General features: G+C 37.2%; 1 protein-coding gene across 1 annotated transcript; it reads right to left on the reverse strand.

The window, feature by feature from the left end:
* Positions 1–1667: 1667 nt before the first annotated feature.
* Positions 1668–15419, reverse strand: LOC131538356 (myelin-associated glycoprotein-like). The gene is made up of 9 exons (XM_058772189.1): positions 15041–15419; positions 14644–14949; positions 14295–14558; positions 6911–7174; positions 5447–5710; positions 4328–4624; positions 3803–3890; positions 2547–2601; positions 1668–2392 (listed from the first exon to the last, which is right to left on the reverse strand). The coding sequence occupies exons 1-9, from the start codon at positions 15414–15416 to the stop codon at positions 2033–2035; spliced, it is 2274 nt and encodes a 757-aa protein (XP_058628172.1). The 5' UTR covers positions 15417–15419; the 3' UTR covers positions 1668–2032.
* Positions 15420–17063: the final 1644 nt, after the last annotated feature.

Here is a 17063-nt window from a genome sequence, read left to right on the forward strand (position 1 = left end):
TTTAGGCCATTCACATTCAATGATAAAATATTTAGAGTATGCACTGAATATCCATAATCCCAAAATTGTATTCAGTAAATGAAGAAAAGCAAAAGCACTCCCATTCTGTCAGTAACATGTAAACGCTGGTGTGCATTCTAGATACCAAACCACTTAGATGAAAAATCCTTTTAGAAATAAGGTAAAATAAATAAAAAGTATGAATGTCTGTTGTAAAAAATAAAAGCAACACAAAAGCAGGAACAACAAACAACTATAAACAAGAAACAACTCAGACCGCACATTACCGAGAAAGTAGTTCTGATTGAGCAACAAAAAAATGGTAATGATACGTGACCGGTCCACTTCAACGCAAGACATGTCCCCAAAAGGCCCACATAGTCAAAAATTATTGCAATTAAACCTACTCTCCATTAGACCCCTCCAAAAAAAGGTTGTTACTGGTTTTACCAGTAAAGAGAGTTGTGCCGGATAAATATGAACAATATCCCAGGAGGAGAGAGAGAGAGAGAGAGAGAGAGAGGGAAAAAAAAGAAAAAAAAAGAGATTCAACAAATGTCCATGTCCACCTTGTTATTATCCTCTCCTGGGAGGATAATCTATCGCCTCCATCCCGGTCATTAAGTTCTTCTCACTGGGCCGAAGAGATGGAGATGGTGGCCGCTGTTTTCCCATTGCTTTGTAGAGCTGCAGCATAGGTCTTCTTCTGTGACAGTGAGCTGATAAAATCCTCCGCTTTCTGAGGAGAGTCAAACATCAACTGCTCACCTTTGTGCCGTAGTTTAATTACCGCCAGATAGGTGAGAAAGGGCTGGAGACCAAGTGCTGTCATCTTCTTCAAGGCTGGATTAAAGCTCTTTCTCTTGGTAGTTGTGGCTGGACTAAAGTCGGGAAAAAACAGCAGCGTGACATTGGCCTGTGCACATCTCACCGGATATGCCTGCTGAGCACCCTTCAGGATCGCCGATCTGTCATGCCACCTCAGCACACGGAAGATGAGAGTATGCGGCCGATCAGAGTTTTTCCTTCCATTATGCACGCGATGGGCCCGGTCAATCTCGATGTCACGGCCTTTCAGGGAAGGGATCCACTTGGAAAGATTAGCTCTGAGGAAGCCAGCTGCATCGGAGCCTTCCGCCCCCTCCGGCAACCCCACCAGTCGCACGTTATTTCTCCTGCTCCTATCCTCAATGTCCGTCATCTTCTCAGTGAGTTGCTCCAGCTGATTTCTTAAGTCCGTGACTGTCCTCCTATCCTCACGTGTAGCTGCTTGAATGGAATCGACCCGGTCACGTGTCTGCTTCGCCGCGCTAGCTAGTGCCTCAAGCTTCGCTCTTAGCTCTTTAACAGAATTGTTGGTCGCTTGTATGTCCACACGCAGGTCACGCAATGCTGGAGTCAGTACAGAGTCTACCGCATCTCTTACTGTCGAGGCCACAACCGAATACAAAGTACTTTGCTGCTCTTTAAGTGCTAGCTTGATACCGTTAGCGATAGCACCGTCGAGATCCTCTCTGGAGATGGTGGAATCTTTGAATTTTTTCTTTATTGCCGATTTCTCAATCTCTCTTTTTCGATCGTCTTTGACTGTTGAAGTACTCATGATGGGTCAAATGCAGAGTGGTTCGAAATTTACTGACAGAATTATACAATATTTGACAGAGTGAGCAGAGCGAAGGACTCCGCGTGCATCACTGTTGAAGGGTCACATGATCTACATAACTTAATTTCTGAACTTATTTGTTTTGTTTTATTTGTATGTATGGATTACTTGGGTTGTTACTGACATCTTGTGAAAATTTCATGTCAACAGCACCTTTAGAAATATATTTACTGGGAAAAATGGTGACGTGTTTAATACTTATTTTACCTGATGTGTGTGTGCGCGTATATATATATATATATATAACCCATAAGTTGTATGACATTTTTACTTTTATGGCTCCTTTAGCTTCTGTTTCAAGCTTTAAAGCTCCAGTCAATATTCTTTGTAATTACATGGGAAAACACTGATTGTGTGAGCAATTCTAGCTCAAGTGGTGATACTTTCATACGTGTTATCTTCTGATGGCTGGGAGAACACTACTCCAATATCTGCCTCCTGCTCTAGTATGGTTTGATTTTCCTCAGACTTCATTACAGCTGAGATACTGCTGTTGGGCCGATCACCTCCTATTGAGCTCTCTGCCTCTGATACTCCACCAGGATAACATCGGACCACAGCGTACTCCGTTGTCAGCGAGGAGACGCCCCTGATCTCTTCTGACTCCGGTTGGATGTTTGTGAAGTCAATGGTGGCATAATGGAGGGGTTCTCTTTTATGATTCTGGGTGGAAGCTCCATTTGGTGACAGCATAGTGCTATTGGCATAAACAGGACCACTCTCATCCTCCTGTTAAACAGCAATAATAGATGAACAAAGCAGCAGAGCAGAGCAGAGCTGTGGTGTATTCTGCTTTTAAAACAATGAAATGAGTGCGTTTTGATATTTATTTAACATGAGTTGCATTATTTAAAAATGAATAATGTACTTCGAGGGAGCTCACCCAGTCAGTCAGCATGAGTCCAGGGTCACCATCTAGTCTTGTGTTGCTTTCTCTTCTGAAAAATATTTCCATGTGCCCATGATCAAAAAATACTGGCATAAACATCACCCATGTATGGATTTGAATTTTGACAAACATAGGGTGGATGACTGGGGCAAAGACGTTTTAGTTGACATTAATTGATTATTGCTTAAGTGAGGGGATGGGAACCTTTTTTCTAAAAAAAAGCCACAAGTTTAGTTACCACCTAATAAGCATAAATCCTCTTCAGAGTTCTATATGTATGAGTGAGTGAATGTGTAAATAACAACGCACGGTGCTTATAGACTTAGTTTATATGACTACTCATCAATGCAGGTCTTTTGTCAAATTTCTCTCACAGTGAATCTTTTATTATTTGTTTGAATTCAACTGATATATGAGACTGAAGGTACAAATCTTTAGAACACATATCATTGTGACGTCACTGTATACAACCGAAGACTTGTCTTGTAAGTCACTTGGTCTCAATTCCAGTTCTAGGGACCCCCTGCTCTGCACATTTTGCATGTCTGCCTTATTTAACACACCTGATTCAGATCATCAGCTTGTTAGGAGAGAGATCCATGAACTGAAATGAGTGTGTCAGATAAGAGAGACATACAAAATGTGCAGAGCAGGGGGTCTTCCGCTTGGAGTGTGTGCACAGAAACCACGTTGTCAGCAGATTCAGTTCTCTTTCACGGCTTATTACACTTTTAATACTTCCTTTTAATGCCAACCACATTCTGCTCTTTAGTTTCTCCATTCAAGTTTCTTTATTAATAATTTCAAACTGCCCTGTCCACTGAAATCTTTATTTTTCCACAAACAAGCTATGCTGGAATCTGAGTGCAGGAGCTCTAGGTTACCATTGTGTAAGTGGTTTGCAGTTGATTGCTGTTGCAATCAGCACTGAACACGCACTTGGCCAGTACAACCTCAAATATCTTAAACTTTTTTTTTTTTATTAACTGAACTCTAGTGATGTGTCTAATCTTTTTTGTGGATTATTTCTTTGTAAAGGGTGAGAAACCTGGCAAGCCGACAGCTGGCTTAAGTAATCAAATTGTCTAAAGAGCTTAACAGTTTATAACCATGATAAAATCTACCCTAGAGAGAGCCCTTTTATTCTGCATTTTCCAAAAACCTCAAAAATTTTGCGAACTACTCAGGTCCCTGCGTAGTTCTATGGCTTTGTTGTTGACTTATAGTGACCTCGGCCAATGTGAACGTACCTTGCACGGATAAGTAAAATGCCACATAAGATCATCATCACAGTAGCCCCACCAGCTGCTCCAACCAAAAAAGAGAAATGATGGAAACCTAATAATAATTAACAAAAAAAAAAAAGTTTTTGGAGAACCACTATGAGAATTAAAAATAAAAGCATTTAATTCTGGTAAAGCTAGTGATTCCACTTCCTCTTTCTCTCTAGAAGAATGAGCAGAGCAGCCAGTTTGAATTGTGGTCAATAACAACAAAGTGATTTGTGTTGTAAGTAAAAAAGCGCATCTTTAAGCAAAAAGAAGGCTCTTTTACAGCTTTTCATACAGGCATTTGCATAAAAGTGTGTGATGTGTGAGGTAATGAAGAATTAAGCATTTATCCTTTGACCTACTAATGTAAAAACTGGAAAAGAACAATGGAGCTGTATTAAAATAATGTAAATATAAAATATAAATAATGGTGTTTAAGATGATGCATCTGTAAATACTTTAAACATTAAACCGTAAAAATCAGTAAATGCCTATAAATGTTACCTGACTTCTGAAGAGTGACATGAAGCAAATGAAACAGTTGACTTGCAGTGCCTCGAATGTTGTTACTGACACACTGCAGAGTGGATGTGTTTGTGAGAGACTGATGTAGAGTGATGGAGCTCCTCAAGCCTGTGCTGCTCAATCGCTCTTCACTGATGAACGTGTTTGAAGAGTTAGTGACAGGACGTCCAGACAGATGCCACTCCAGTTCAGGAGAGGGATTCCCATCAGCCTCACAGAAACACACAGTTACATTAGTTCTGTTACAGCTGGAGGATGAAGAGATTTTAGGGGCATCTGAAAGTATTAAAATGAGAAAAACAGAATAACTGTAATGATTCTGCTTCTGTCAGTGATAAATGATACAGTTCAGTACTACTGGATTTGCATCACTGCTGCTAGATTGATGAAGGAAAACTAACTGGCTTACTGGGAAATGTAGAGTAGCTAATATTTCTGTCAGGTACATATACAGTGGCCCAATTATTTCATAAAAATATATGAATGCATTTGCATTAGGTAGCAAAATATTAAAATAAGTAGCATTTATTTTAAAGTAGATGCTATTTGGTTTGATATTTTGTTATTTACTGTGATAATACTCAGACATGTTGTGTGGCTGAGGTGTCCACTGTATATATACATTTTTGCCCTATTCATAAAGAGACGGTTTCCCCAAAACTGAAAATTCTGGCATCATGTGACTCTCATGACAATCCAAACTGAGTGCACGCCATTTTTTTGTGTTCCATTAGTCCATACAATTAAAGTCAAATGGGTCATTTAACTGTCATCATTATCTTTAACACTTGTGATCTCAGTTTTTCCAGTTGCATTTGTAAACCAATCCAGATATACTGGTCTGAAGCTACAATATAATGGACTCAAAAATCTAGCACTAAATTTGCCCCTGCATTCAAACAAAACAGAAGTAACAGCAATGTGGTAAAGTTAACTGAAAAAATTAGAGGCTTTTTAATTATTATTTGGTCTTAAACTTAATAAAGATAAATGTTTTTTATATGACACAGTAACAGTGTCATAACTCTTCATTTTATGATTGACTTTAAGGTGCTAATGAATGTGACGAGGTAAAACTGGCTGTTATGTAATACTCACACTGAATGTCCAGCTTCACTGATGAGTTTTGGGCACCATGTTGGTTCTGAGCTGTACAGTGGTACCAGCCTCTGTGTGTCGGGTCGGTCCTGTTGAAGGTAAGATTTTGTTCAGGCTGCAGCTGCTCCAACTGTCCTTCACTCTCTCTGGACCAGGTGTAGTTCACGGCTGGATTTGCATCACTGCTGCAGATCAGAGTCACTGAACTGCCCTCCAACACAGAGCTGGAGGGAATCGCTAAAGCTGACATGTTTTTTGGGGCGTCTGAGAAAAAAAGATAAATTATTGATTTGGGAAAGAATAACCAAAGACTTTAGATATACATAGACGGTGTACTCTTATTACTTATGAATGGGACAATGTGCAACACGCAATATGGCAGAATGACTGGGAAAGCCATCGCGTCACTGCAGCTGCCACTAGAAGCTCCGATTGATACAGAAACAATCAACATTCTGAGACACATGGTTAGTACTACACATAAGCATTGCTCAAATCGCTTTTTTAAAGCTATTTGAGCATAAGACACAAAACTCATGATACGGTTGTTGTCAGATTTCATTGGTGATTTCAAAAATGAAATATAATCATTAGCTTGGTGAACAGCTTTATAGAATTTGATGTTTCCCCTTTCAAAGAGATAGGAGCTGTACTTGCATGATTGCAATAGCTGCCCGAAAGGCATTTCAAAGATGGCCACCGAATGAAATGGCTTGCTTCAAAGTACCTTTGGAAAAACTGTTTAAATAAGGGATCTAAGGAAGATAATGTTTTGGGCAGTTACATATACAGTGGCACCAAAAATATGTAGATGTACGCTTCACTTAATGGGTTTGCATTAGGTAACAAAATATCAAAACACTTGGCATTCATTTCATAGAAGATGCCATTTGGTTTGATATTTTGATATTATATGCAATAATATTCAGACAATATGTGTGGCTGAAGTGTCCACGAGTGTTCAAACATATATTTGTGACTCTGTACAGTATATACACTTCTGCTGTAGACAGTTCTCCCAAAAACCCATTGACTTTTATTGTATGAGAAAAATAAAATATATCTTCTTTTGTGTACTGCAGAAGAAAGAAATTCTAAATGACACGAGGGATTATTAACACTTTTGATCTCTGTTTTATCACTGTCTCTATCCTCTTCACACTGGTTAGGAAAGTGTGACAGTAAATGCTACAAAAAAAAAAAACGAAAAAAAAAAAAACACTGTCATGAAAGAATGTGTGAAGAATATCTATTTAAATTATTGCGCTGATGCATCAGCTGCCATTTACTGTAAGTGTGAATTTGCAAGACATTTTACTGAGACTGTCTTGAGAGTCCAGATAAACTGCTCTGAATATCTAAACCTACAATTAGCATCCAGGACTGAAACAATCCATTTTTTTAATTTAATTTAAGGTGCTAATGAATGTGACGAGGTAAAACTGGCTGTTATGTAATACTCACACTGAATGTCCAGCTTCACTGATGAGTTTTGGGCACCATGTTGGTTCTGAGCTGTACAGTGGTACCAGCCTCTGTGTGTCGGGTCGGTCCTGTTGAAGGTAAGAGTGTCTCCAGTCTGTAGCTGCTCCAGCTGTCCTTCACTCTCTCTGGACCAGGTGTAGTTCACGGCTGGATTTGCATCACTGCTGCAGATCAGAGTCACCGAACTGCCCTCCAACACAGAGCTGGAGGGAATCACTGAAACTGATATGGTCTTTGGGGCATCTGAGAAGAAAAGATAAAAATATTGAAAGAGGAAGAAATAACTGAGGGATAGCTACAATTGCAGGCAGTTACAGTGCCACCAAAAAGTATTTAGATGCAAGCTTCATTTAATGCAGTTGCATTAGGTTACAAAACCAAACTGAAATCAAAGTAGATGCCATTTTGCTTGATGTTTTATCTAATGCAATAATATATTTACACATGTGTAGCTGAAGTGTCCAAAAGTGTTCAAATATGGGGCCACTGTGTATAATATATGTTTAGTCCTAAAGAGATAGTAATAGGATGGATAGATCCTTAATAGGATGTGTACTTCATAAATATTTTGAAATGTATGGTTCAGAATCAGATCACTCAAACCATATATGGAAACCGAAGAGTCCCTGGATTGCATCTAGTGCCGTGGTTCTCAAACTTTTTACACCAAGTACCACCTCAGAAAATATCTGGCTCTCCAAGTACCACCATAATGACCAACATTAAAATACAAGAGCGTAGTAGGCCTAATTATTCAGCTACAGCTCTGCACAGTTCAAAAATGAGGCAGTTTCATTCCTAATAAGAATATTTATTATTTTCGGCCACTTTAAACATTGTAAATACAGTTTGAACATTAACACTGCACTGTGCTTACATACAGGTAAATAAAAACTTAAATGATTAAATTAAAATGTACTGTACAGTGTTTCCCCTAGGTTTATGGCTTTTGGGGGCTATTCCTTAAAGATACGGTTTTAATAGTTTTAGTAGTAGTACTATTACGTTCTGCCCAATGTCTTCAAGTGAAACCGAACTTTTATTTTGACGGGTTGCCGTGAATACCTTTACATTTCTGTGTATATGATGTGAGGATAGTTTTTCTCAAATGAAACGCTCGAGTGCTCATGAAGTGACTCTCAGAGCAGTTCTGGAGATGTTGTTCATGTATTTATGTCCTCATTTAGTGAGGCGGCAGACGTTAATATCACCGCAAGCGTCGCGCGCTTCTGTACCAGTAAACAAACCCGCGCGTCTGCGCGATACATTAACACAGAGACACGCAAAAGTCATATTTAAATAGACGTTTTGCGGCTTAATATTTACAAATAGGAGTGGGAGTGTGCTCACTTGTGTGTGCGGTTACGTTTGTGTGTGTGTGTGTGTGTGTGTGTGTGTGTGTGAGAGAGAGAGAGAACCGGGGCGATACAGAGAGCGCGACCATGTAACGTAGAGACAGAAATGACACGCCGTCGTGTAAATAATCAATCAAACTTTATTACAGACTCAAGGTCCAGATTTAAAAAAAAGACAATAGACAACATATACAACCCATAGCATCTATCACAAACATAAAGAGTTACAGAATACAACAATACCAGTGTCTCCACAACTTTGACTGATACCGTGTAGTACTAACCCCTATATTTGATAAACCCACAATAATCTCATTTTTAGAAGCATTAAGCCTGCAGATAAATCTATACATAAGATTTCGTAACAGTGCTTTAAAAGTGATCACTCTTACACTCACAAACATTTCACTTGCACTATGCCATCTAGGTCTCCGTAATAAGATTCTCATTGCATCATTATAAGCTACTTGCAACTTCTGTAGACTAGATGCTCTGTAGTTACACCACAAATGAGCAGTATAAAGTGTTGTACAATATGCTTTAAAAAGTGACACCTTCACCTCATCTGTACAAAAACTAAATTTACGTAAAAGTATATTCGCCTGCATATACATCATATGACGTTGTCTTTCAATATCCTCATCATCTGTCATACGTTCAGTGATAAAATGCCCAAGGTATTTTACTTTCTCACACACAGTGAGACTCTTGTTAGACAACTTAAAAACTGGAAAATTTATACTTTTATCCTCCTTAGTTCTACAACTCATAACCACACTCTTAGCAGGATTATATAAAATATCATGTTCAAGACCATAATCAGAACACATAGTTAAAAGCTGCTGAAGACCAGCACTGCTAGGACTAAACACCACAAGATCATCTGCATACATAATATGATTCACTAAAATATTCCCAATCATACAACCAGTTTTACAGACACTCAAACATTCAGATAGCTCATCCATGTAAAGATTAAACAGAATCGGGGACAAGATCCCTCCTTGTCTCACACCATTACTAACCCCAAAAGGGGCAGAGACCTTATTGCCCCATTTTACTCGCATCATCTGGTGGCCATACCAATAAGCCAGGATTCTCACAATGTATTCTGGCACCCCTCTTTGTCTCATTTTAAAAAATAACTTAGCATGGTTAACCCGATCAAAAGCTTTAGATGCATCAATGAAACACATAAAAACTGATGAATTTTTATCTCTATACTTGTTTACTATTTCCTTTAATGCATAAATGCAAAGATCAGTACCATGTTTAGCCTTAAATCCAAACTGGTTGTCTGTAGAATTAATAAACACATTTAACCTATCCAACAAAATGTTTTCCAGCACTTTAGACAGGATACTAGCTAAGGCTATAGGTCTATAATTATCTAGGTTACCTACCATTCCAGCTTTGTTCTTAATAACTGGAACTAAAAGAACAGACCAAATTGAATCTGGTAACACACTATGAATCAAACAGCCAGTAAAACAAACAGCTAATAGAGGGGCTATCCTCTTACTTCCATACTTAAGATGTTCAGCAGAAATATTATCTAGACCACTAGCTTTATTTTGAGATAATTTGCTTATAACTTGATCCACTTCATGTGACATAATCACTATCGGATCATTAACTTGAATATTGTCCACATTAAACAATTCATTTTGAATGCAATTAAAAAGACTACAATAATGTTGTCTCCATAATTCCACAATATTCTCTGCCCCAGAAACTCCATCTAACGTACAAGGAAGAGATACTCTGCAACTATTGAAAGTTCTAACTTCTTTCCAAAAATCAGTAATATTATGATTTAGCAGCTTCATGGCCATAGAATCAGCCCTTAAGGTTTGCTCATTATTACAGATAAAACGAATGGCATACTTATATCTTAAATTTGTAGATTTCTTATATTCAAACTCAGGCCCTTGCCTAGGTCTACCTGCCATAACCCATAGCTTATGAGCTTCCTGGGCTTCAGCCTGATATTCAGTTACATATTTACTCCATCCAGGCCTAGTCTTATTCATTATACCCTTTGGTTTAATAAATGGCTTACTACAACCATGCAAGGCATTAACTATATCATTATACATTAAACAGATATCCCTTTGATGATTTACATCTTTACAGTTAACATTACTACACATCATTGCATCCCTAGGTAAACGAATATTACTCAGGCATTTATCTGTACTTACATAATAGGATAAATAAGATAAATAACATAAGGCTATTTAGTTTGTTTAATAAAAGAACAAGGTATACACCTGTTCTATAGGGAAGGTAACATTGAATGACTTCTTTTGTGGTCTGGCGCTACAGAGAAAATAAAATTAACTTGACCTTCAAGGGGGGTGCCGTTGGGGGGGCGGGGCACCCCCCTAAAATAATGGTAGGGGAAACACTGCTGTACCTAAAAGTTAAATAAAAACTGCACTGTACTTAAAAAGTAAAAAAAAAACACTGTACTGTACTTAAATGTAAAGTAAAGAATGTACAGTACTTGATCAAAAAATGAACACAGGCATCATTTAGCCACCTTGCAAACTTTTTAAAAGTGTTTTAACACACTGCTTCCCAACCTTTTTTTCTGCCACGGCGCAGTTGTGGTATGTAAAAAATCCCACGGCACACAAGCATTACAAAAAACAAAACAAAAACAAAAAGAAGATAGAAAGGGGAAACTTTTTTTTTTTTTCCCCCAATAATTAAACATTGCGTCATCAGAGCTGGTATTTTGGCTTTATATATGATCAGACACTTACACTTACTTTCTGAAAATCATACTCAAAAGGAGTTAATGAGGTTTTTGATGACCGAATGACAGATCTGTGTTCCATCGTTAGAAAGGCTGCATATGAGGCAGTTAATTAATCGCATCATGTTTTCACCAGTTTACAGGTTATAAAGTTTATTGTAGCTATATGGGCGCTCAGTTTCTCTTGTTGTTAATACATTTGGCCAAAATATCACGATATAAAAGACGAACAGCTATGACATTTAAAACGTACAAAAGTGTATTGGCTACAACTAGACAACAAATGCTAAGACTCTTCTCTGCTCTTTATACACACAAAACATTAGCCTTTATCCATCTTTTTCTTGCCGTAAATATGGGCGTGGCCATTTGTAAATTCTATGGGTCTAGCTTCCGGTCTCATCCGGATATTTTAATCTGTTATCTTAATTATAAACACACTGGTTTGTAGTGCAAACACTTTTACCGTTTACTGCATGTTGTTATTCTTCTGGTTATTTATCTATAACGGCTAATGAACCGGAAGTCTCACCCATAGGCTTACTTCCGCGTTGAAGAAAAATCATTTCTCGAGTAAAGAAAACGGTGTACCTATAGACCAATTTCATGTAGACGTCACAGTTATGTCACTTGCAGCCGCGCGCACATTGTGGTGGCAGAAACACACGGTAACAAGCGGAGTGAAACGGGGAAAATCCACAGAATAAGAGATAAAATCTACTGTTGTGCCTTTGGATGTCAGAATCGGAATGCAAATAATTTTTTATTGAATACTGTCGTCAAAAACGCCATTTGAAGTGAAACGCAGACGTTTAAACGGACAGACTACTGAATGAAACCTGCTATTATTACTCTACTTTTAAAGCATAAATTTGATTTAAACAATTGGTCAACATAATATTCTTATATACAGATCATACGGAATATATTATATTTGTCCTACATTTACAGCATGAAATAGTATTTAAACCTATACCAATTTACATCACGTTACCTATTTTATCCCACAATTATTTTTTGAGACTTTATATTTCGTATTTTATAACTCGATTTAACTCAACAATAGCGAGTTTGTCCATTCTGAGGGGAAAAAAGACAGATGTGTGGGATATAACTCAAAAGAGAGAATGACCAGTTGATTTTTCTTATCAGATTTGTGAGATATAATCTCGGAATTGCGAGAATAAAGTCAGAATTTTGAAATATTGAAATTTAAATTTGAACGCTGCTGCCACTGCCAGACAAAATAAATAAATAAATAATAATAATACAAATTAAAAAAAAAACGACAGCTGTGGTTAAACGAGATAAAGAGCGGACTGGACCGAAACAATCATCAGAAAAGCTCGCGTTTGCAGGCGCACACTTCTTATCAGAAAAGGTTCAATAAAGTATTGTCTTTTGTTGTTATGGGCGCGTCTAAAGATTTCTTATGGATCTCAGTACTATGTCGTGTATGAAATAATGTCTGCGTGCATGTGTGTAAAACAACAAACTGACTATTTATATGCATTTATATACATGTCAGTGAGTACAGGTCGGCCAATTTCATCCGTTAAAGTTAACCTTTTCAAATAACGCAGTCCCGGACAGTATGCAGGTATGCAGCCCTTACATATGCAGGTAAAATCAGAATTTCTCAAGTTATTGTTAAAAAAACAAGCTAACAGACTTCATAGCTAGCGTTAGTGAAGCGGTCAGGGGGATCTTTCTGCCACCACCGAAGCTCCGCCCACAGAAAAACGTCACAATGTTTACTAACAGGAAATTGGTCTTTTCAAACATCAGTTCTTTTTTTACCCTTGCATTGCGAAGAAGTAGACGTCTGTCTTCAAGCTGCGCGTCGCGGCGCTTCATTCTGATTGGTGGAGTCATGAGATTTGACTGACAATTTGAGGATCAAATAGCCTTACAAGGTTTAGTCACAAGCTCTTTTTGAATGCTTTTCATTGGTTAAATATTTGTAAAACCCACAAACCGACATAACAATGACCAATAGCACTGATTTAAAGTAATAACGAAATATAATAGAGATCAGGACGTTTTTTATCATTTTCCACGGCTCACCCGACAACAGTGGTTGGGAAACATTGTTTTAGCATTAATTTATATTTAAGTCAGTGATTCCTCTGCGTACCACACTTTGAGAATCAGTGATCTAGTGGAAAAGTTTGGTACTTCGCACAAAGTTAATTTTTTGATTGACTTTGATTTTCTTGAAGATTTTGAGGTAAATTTATTTATTATATAAAATATAAAAATATGCTGTATATGTATTTATATATTTTATACTTTCATAAACTTAAACTTCTATTACTTTTTATGAATTAAGTTTTATAAAAATTTTTTTTTTTACTTCTACAATAATCTGTGATGTTCCACCTTTTAAAAAACTACCAAACCTAAGTCTTAACTTAACAATTTTAGCTGGTCAAGTCATTGTCATGTCGATGCTCAAAAAGTGGGACTTACAGTTAACATGTTTTGTTTTCACAAACTTTGAAAATAAAAAGTACTTCAGCACTTCAGGACTAGAGTTGAAAAACTCAAACTAACCCGCCAACATTACAAACGTACTCTGTATGCATGTTCATGACGCTAAATGAGAAAAAGTCACAAAATTTCAAGAAAAACAACATCGGTTAAATAGTATTTCAGATAGCCTAGAAAAGGAAATAATAGCTCATTTTTACCATCTTTGGCTGACAAAATATTATTTCCTAGTGAAAAAATTGGGGGGAAAGATTATTTTTGCCTTCATAGGGTAGTAAAAAACTAAAATAACAACATATTACCAAGAAATGTTATTATTTCGGGTCTGTAGAGTTGCCTTTAAAACATTAAAATATGGGGTCAAATTGACCTACAAATATCACGAATGTAACAGAAATTGTACGTCAAAACACAGCGTGTTGAAACTTTGCATGTTCATGACCCTAAATGAGGAAAAAGTCACAAAAGTTCAAGATAAAAAAAAAAGGTTAACTGATATTTCCGATAACTCAAAAATCAAAACAGTAAATAAGGGTTAAATGACACTGTAATAAAAGGTAAGGTTAACTGGTTAACAATTTAGAGGCTTTTTAATTATTATTTAGGCTTAAATTTAATCAACATAAACATTTTTATAGTAGCTATTCTTGTGCTATTACACAATAACAGTGTAAAAACCTTTCATTTTATGATTGACTTTAAGGTGCTAATGAATGTGACGAGGTAAAACTGGCTGTTATGTAATACTCACACTGAATGTCCAGCTTCACTGATGAGTTTTGGGCACCATGTTGGTTCTGAGCTGTACAGTGGTACCAGCCTCTGTGTGTCGGGTCGGTCCTGTTGAAGGTAAGAGTGTCTCCAGTCTGCAGCTGCTCCAGCTGTCCTTCACTCTCTCTGGACCAGGTGTAGTTCACAGCTGGATTTGCATCACTGCTGCAGATCAGAGTCACCGAACTGCCCTCCAACACAGAGCTGGAGGGAACCACAGACACTGATGTATTTTTAGGGGAATCTGAACGGGGAAAACAAAATCAGGGCCTCACAATAAAAATCTAAATAATATAATTCACAAGTCAAAAGTAAAAAGCTTCACTTACACTGAACATGTACTGTGATGCTGTCCTGTGCTGTTTTGTTCTTGTCCTGTAGCTGGTAGGTTATAGTGCAGGTGAAAGTGACTCCATGCTCACGGTGAGTAGCAGTGAAGTTCAGATCAGAGATGAGCTCCTGTAGTCTGCTGCTCTCACTGAGGGGGATTCTGGGAGTGGAGCTCCATGTGAGAGTTGCTGGAGGAGAGGAGCAGAGAGTCTCAGCAGAGCAGCGCAGACTCACAGAGCTCCCCTCCAACACCTCCTCCTGATCCTGCGCCACATACAGCTGCACTCTGGGTTTGGGAGGAGACTCTGAAACAGAGAAAGTAAATGACAATGATGGCAACTTTTAAAACCCTCATTTAACACATCTGTTTATAAATAAAAGGCTCCAATCACTCACCGATAACATCTATAGTGGAGAAGGATTGTTTGTAGGTGTATTTCAGATATTCACTCTTAATCCTGAAGTAATATTTACCATTGTGATTTGAGCTAACATTATAAAAGACAGTGGTGCAGTTCTTCTCATGTAGTTTTCCAGTTATTTTCCCATTAAAGTTATCAGGTTTGTGATCTCTGGAGTTAAACACTTGATGTGGATCCTCTTCAGTTCCATCTTTGAGCCACAGTCCTGTAGTAGCGTTCTCAGTGAGGTCTCGGTCATATTTGTCCTCAATCTCAAAAGTGCACTTTATGATCACACAGGATCCACGGAGAGCTTCAATCTTCTCTGGCAGACTGACACTATATCTGCAGAAAACACCTACAAGACACATAATACAAACATGTAAGAAATAATTCAAAAATTACTATAAATACCAAGAAAATAGGTATGGAATTTTTATTTTTTTTAAATAGTCTATAAATTAAAATATACTTTAAACCTTTCAACAGAAAACAGAGTAGAATTAGTTTCTCTGCTGTCCAGATGTCCATCCTTTCATTCAGTGAGGAACAGCAACCTAAAGGTAAAAAGCAAATAAGAAAGAAACACACACACACACACACACATAATTTATGGACAAATTCTGTACGTCATATATTTAGGAATGGCTCATTTCTCTCCTTCCGTGATTAAGAGACATTTCTTTAAGATTGCGAGAGCACTGGCAACATGAAACTCACCTTTGCTTTCAAGTAAAAGGACGCAGAGTTTTTGCACAAATCTATGATCTTTGACAAATATAGTGCCTCAAGGAGGAAATAACTTTTCATACTTTACATCAATATTAATGGTTTGTCGAAAACATCCCCTTACTTTTTAATTGTTTATTTTCCTCCCATAAATTAAAATATTTTCTGAAAATAATATTGTGCAAACATTACTTTTTTTTCTCTGTGAATTCTTGTGTAAGACCCTTGAGACCTGGCCCATTACTTTAATATTTCAGTATACATTATTTATTATTTCAATATATTAACTGAGATGTTTAACCACTTAAAACATCAAAATATTATATGCATGACATTTTTATTAGATGTTTCATGAAATTGTCCATATTATATCCTTCATAACAATAATGAGATATAAATATGACAGTATCTGTAAACTTTGAATGAGTCTATTAATTTTACACTTTTAAAAATAAAGGTGCTTCACGATGCCATAGAAGAACCTTTTTTGTCTAAATGGTTCCATAAAGAACCTTTAACATCTGAAGAACCTTTCTGTTTCACAAACGGTTCTTTGTGGTTCTTTGTAAAAAAGGTAAGAAAGAGCTGTTCTTTAAAGAATGGTTATTCTATGGCATCGCTGTGAAGAACCTTTTCAGCACCTTTATTTCTATGAGTGTAGCTTTAATGTAATGGGAGTAAAACAGCAAAAAGACTATAAATATAAAGACTATATTTGAGGGAATTTGTAAAAGAAAATGAATCTGACCTTCCTGAGGGCAGAAAGTGTGGGAATCTCCTGTTTAGATCCCAGGTTTCCAGCTGTAACACCTGCTGCTGATTAGAGACGGACTGAAGCTGTGCTGCAGGAACAGAATCTGAAGCAGAATCTACTGACTGCCATCAGATCTGTTATAACTTCCCTTTTTCATCAGATCACACCAGTACTTCCTGTGTCAGCATGAACATGCCTACACACAGATCCTTACATTTCATTTCTGTAAAGTCTTTTGCTGCAAAAAAAACTATACAATTTAAATGTGTCCCAACATTTAAATGAACTGAAATAAGCAGCAATGTGGTAAGGTTAACTGGTTAACTGAACAAAACTTGGCTTTTTAATTATTATTTGGCCTTAAATTGAATAAAGATGAACATTTTTATAATCGTTATTATTGTTTATAAGTTTAAAATCTCTGGAGTTAAACACATTAGCTCCATCTCTGAACTACAATCCTGTAGCAGTTTTCTCAGTGAGGTCTGTGTCATATTGTTTCTTAATCTCAAATCTGCACTTTATGATCACACAG

Source organism: Onychostoma macrolepis, chromosome 04 (genome assembly GCF_012432095.1).
Source record: "Onychostoma macrolepis isolate SWU-2019 chromosome 04, ASM1243209v1, whole genome shotgun sequence".
Classification (NCBI taxonomy): Eukaryota; Metazoa; Chordata; class Actinopteri; order Cypriniformes; family Cyprinidae; genus Onychostoma; species Onychostoma macrolepis.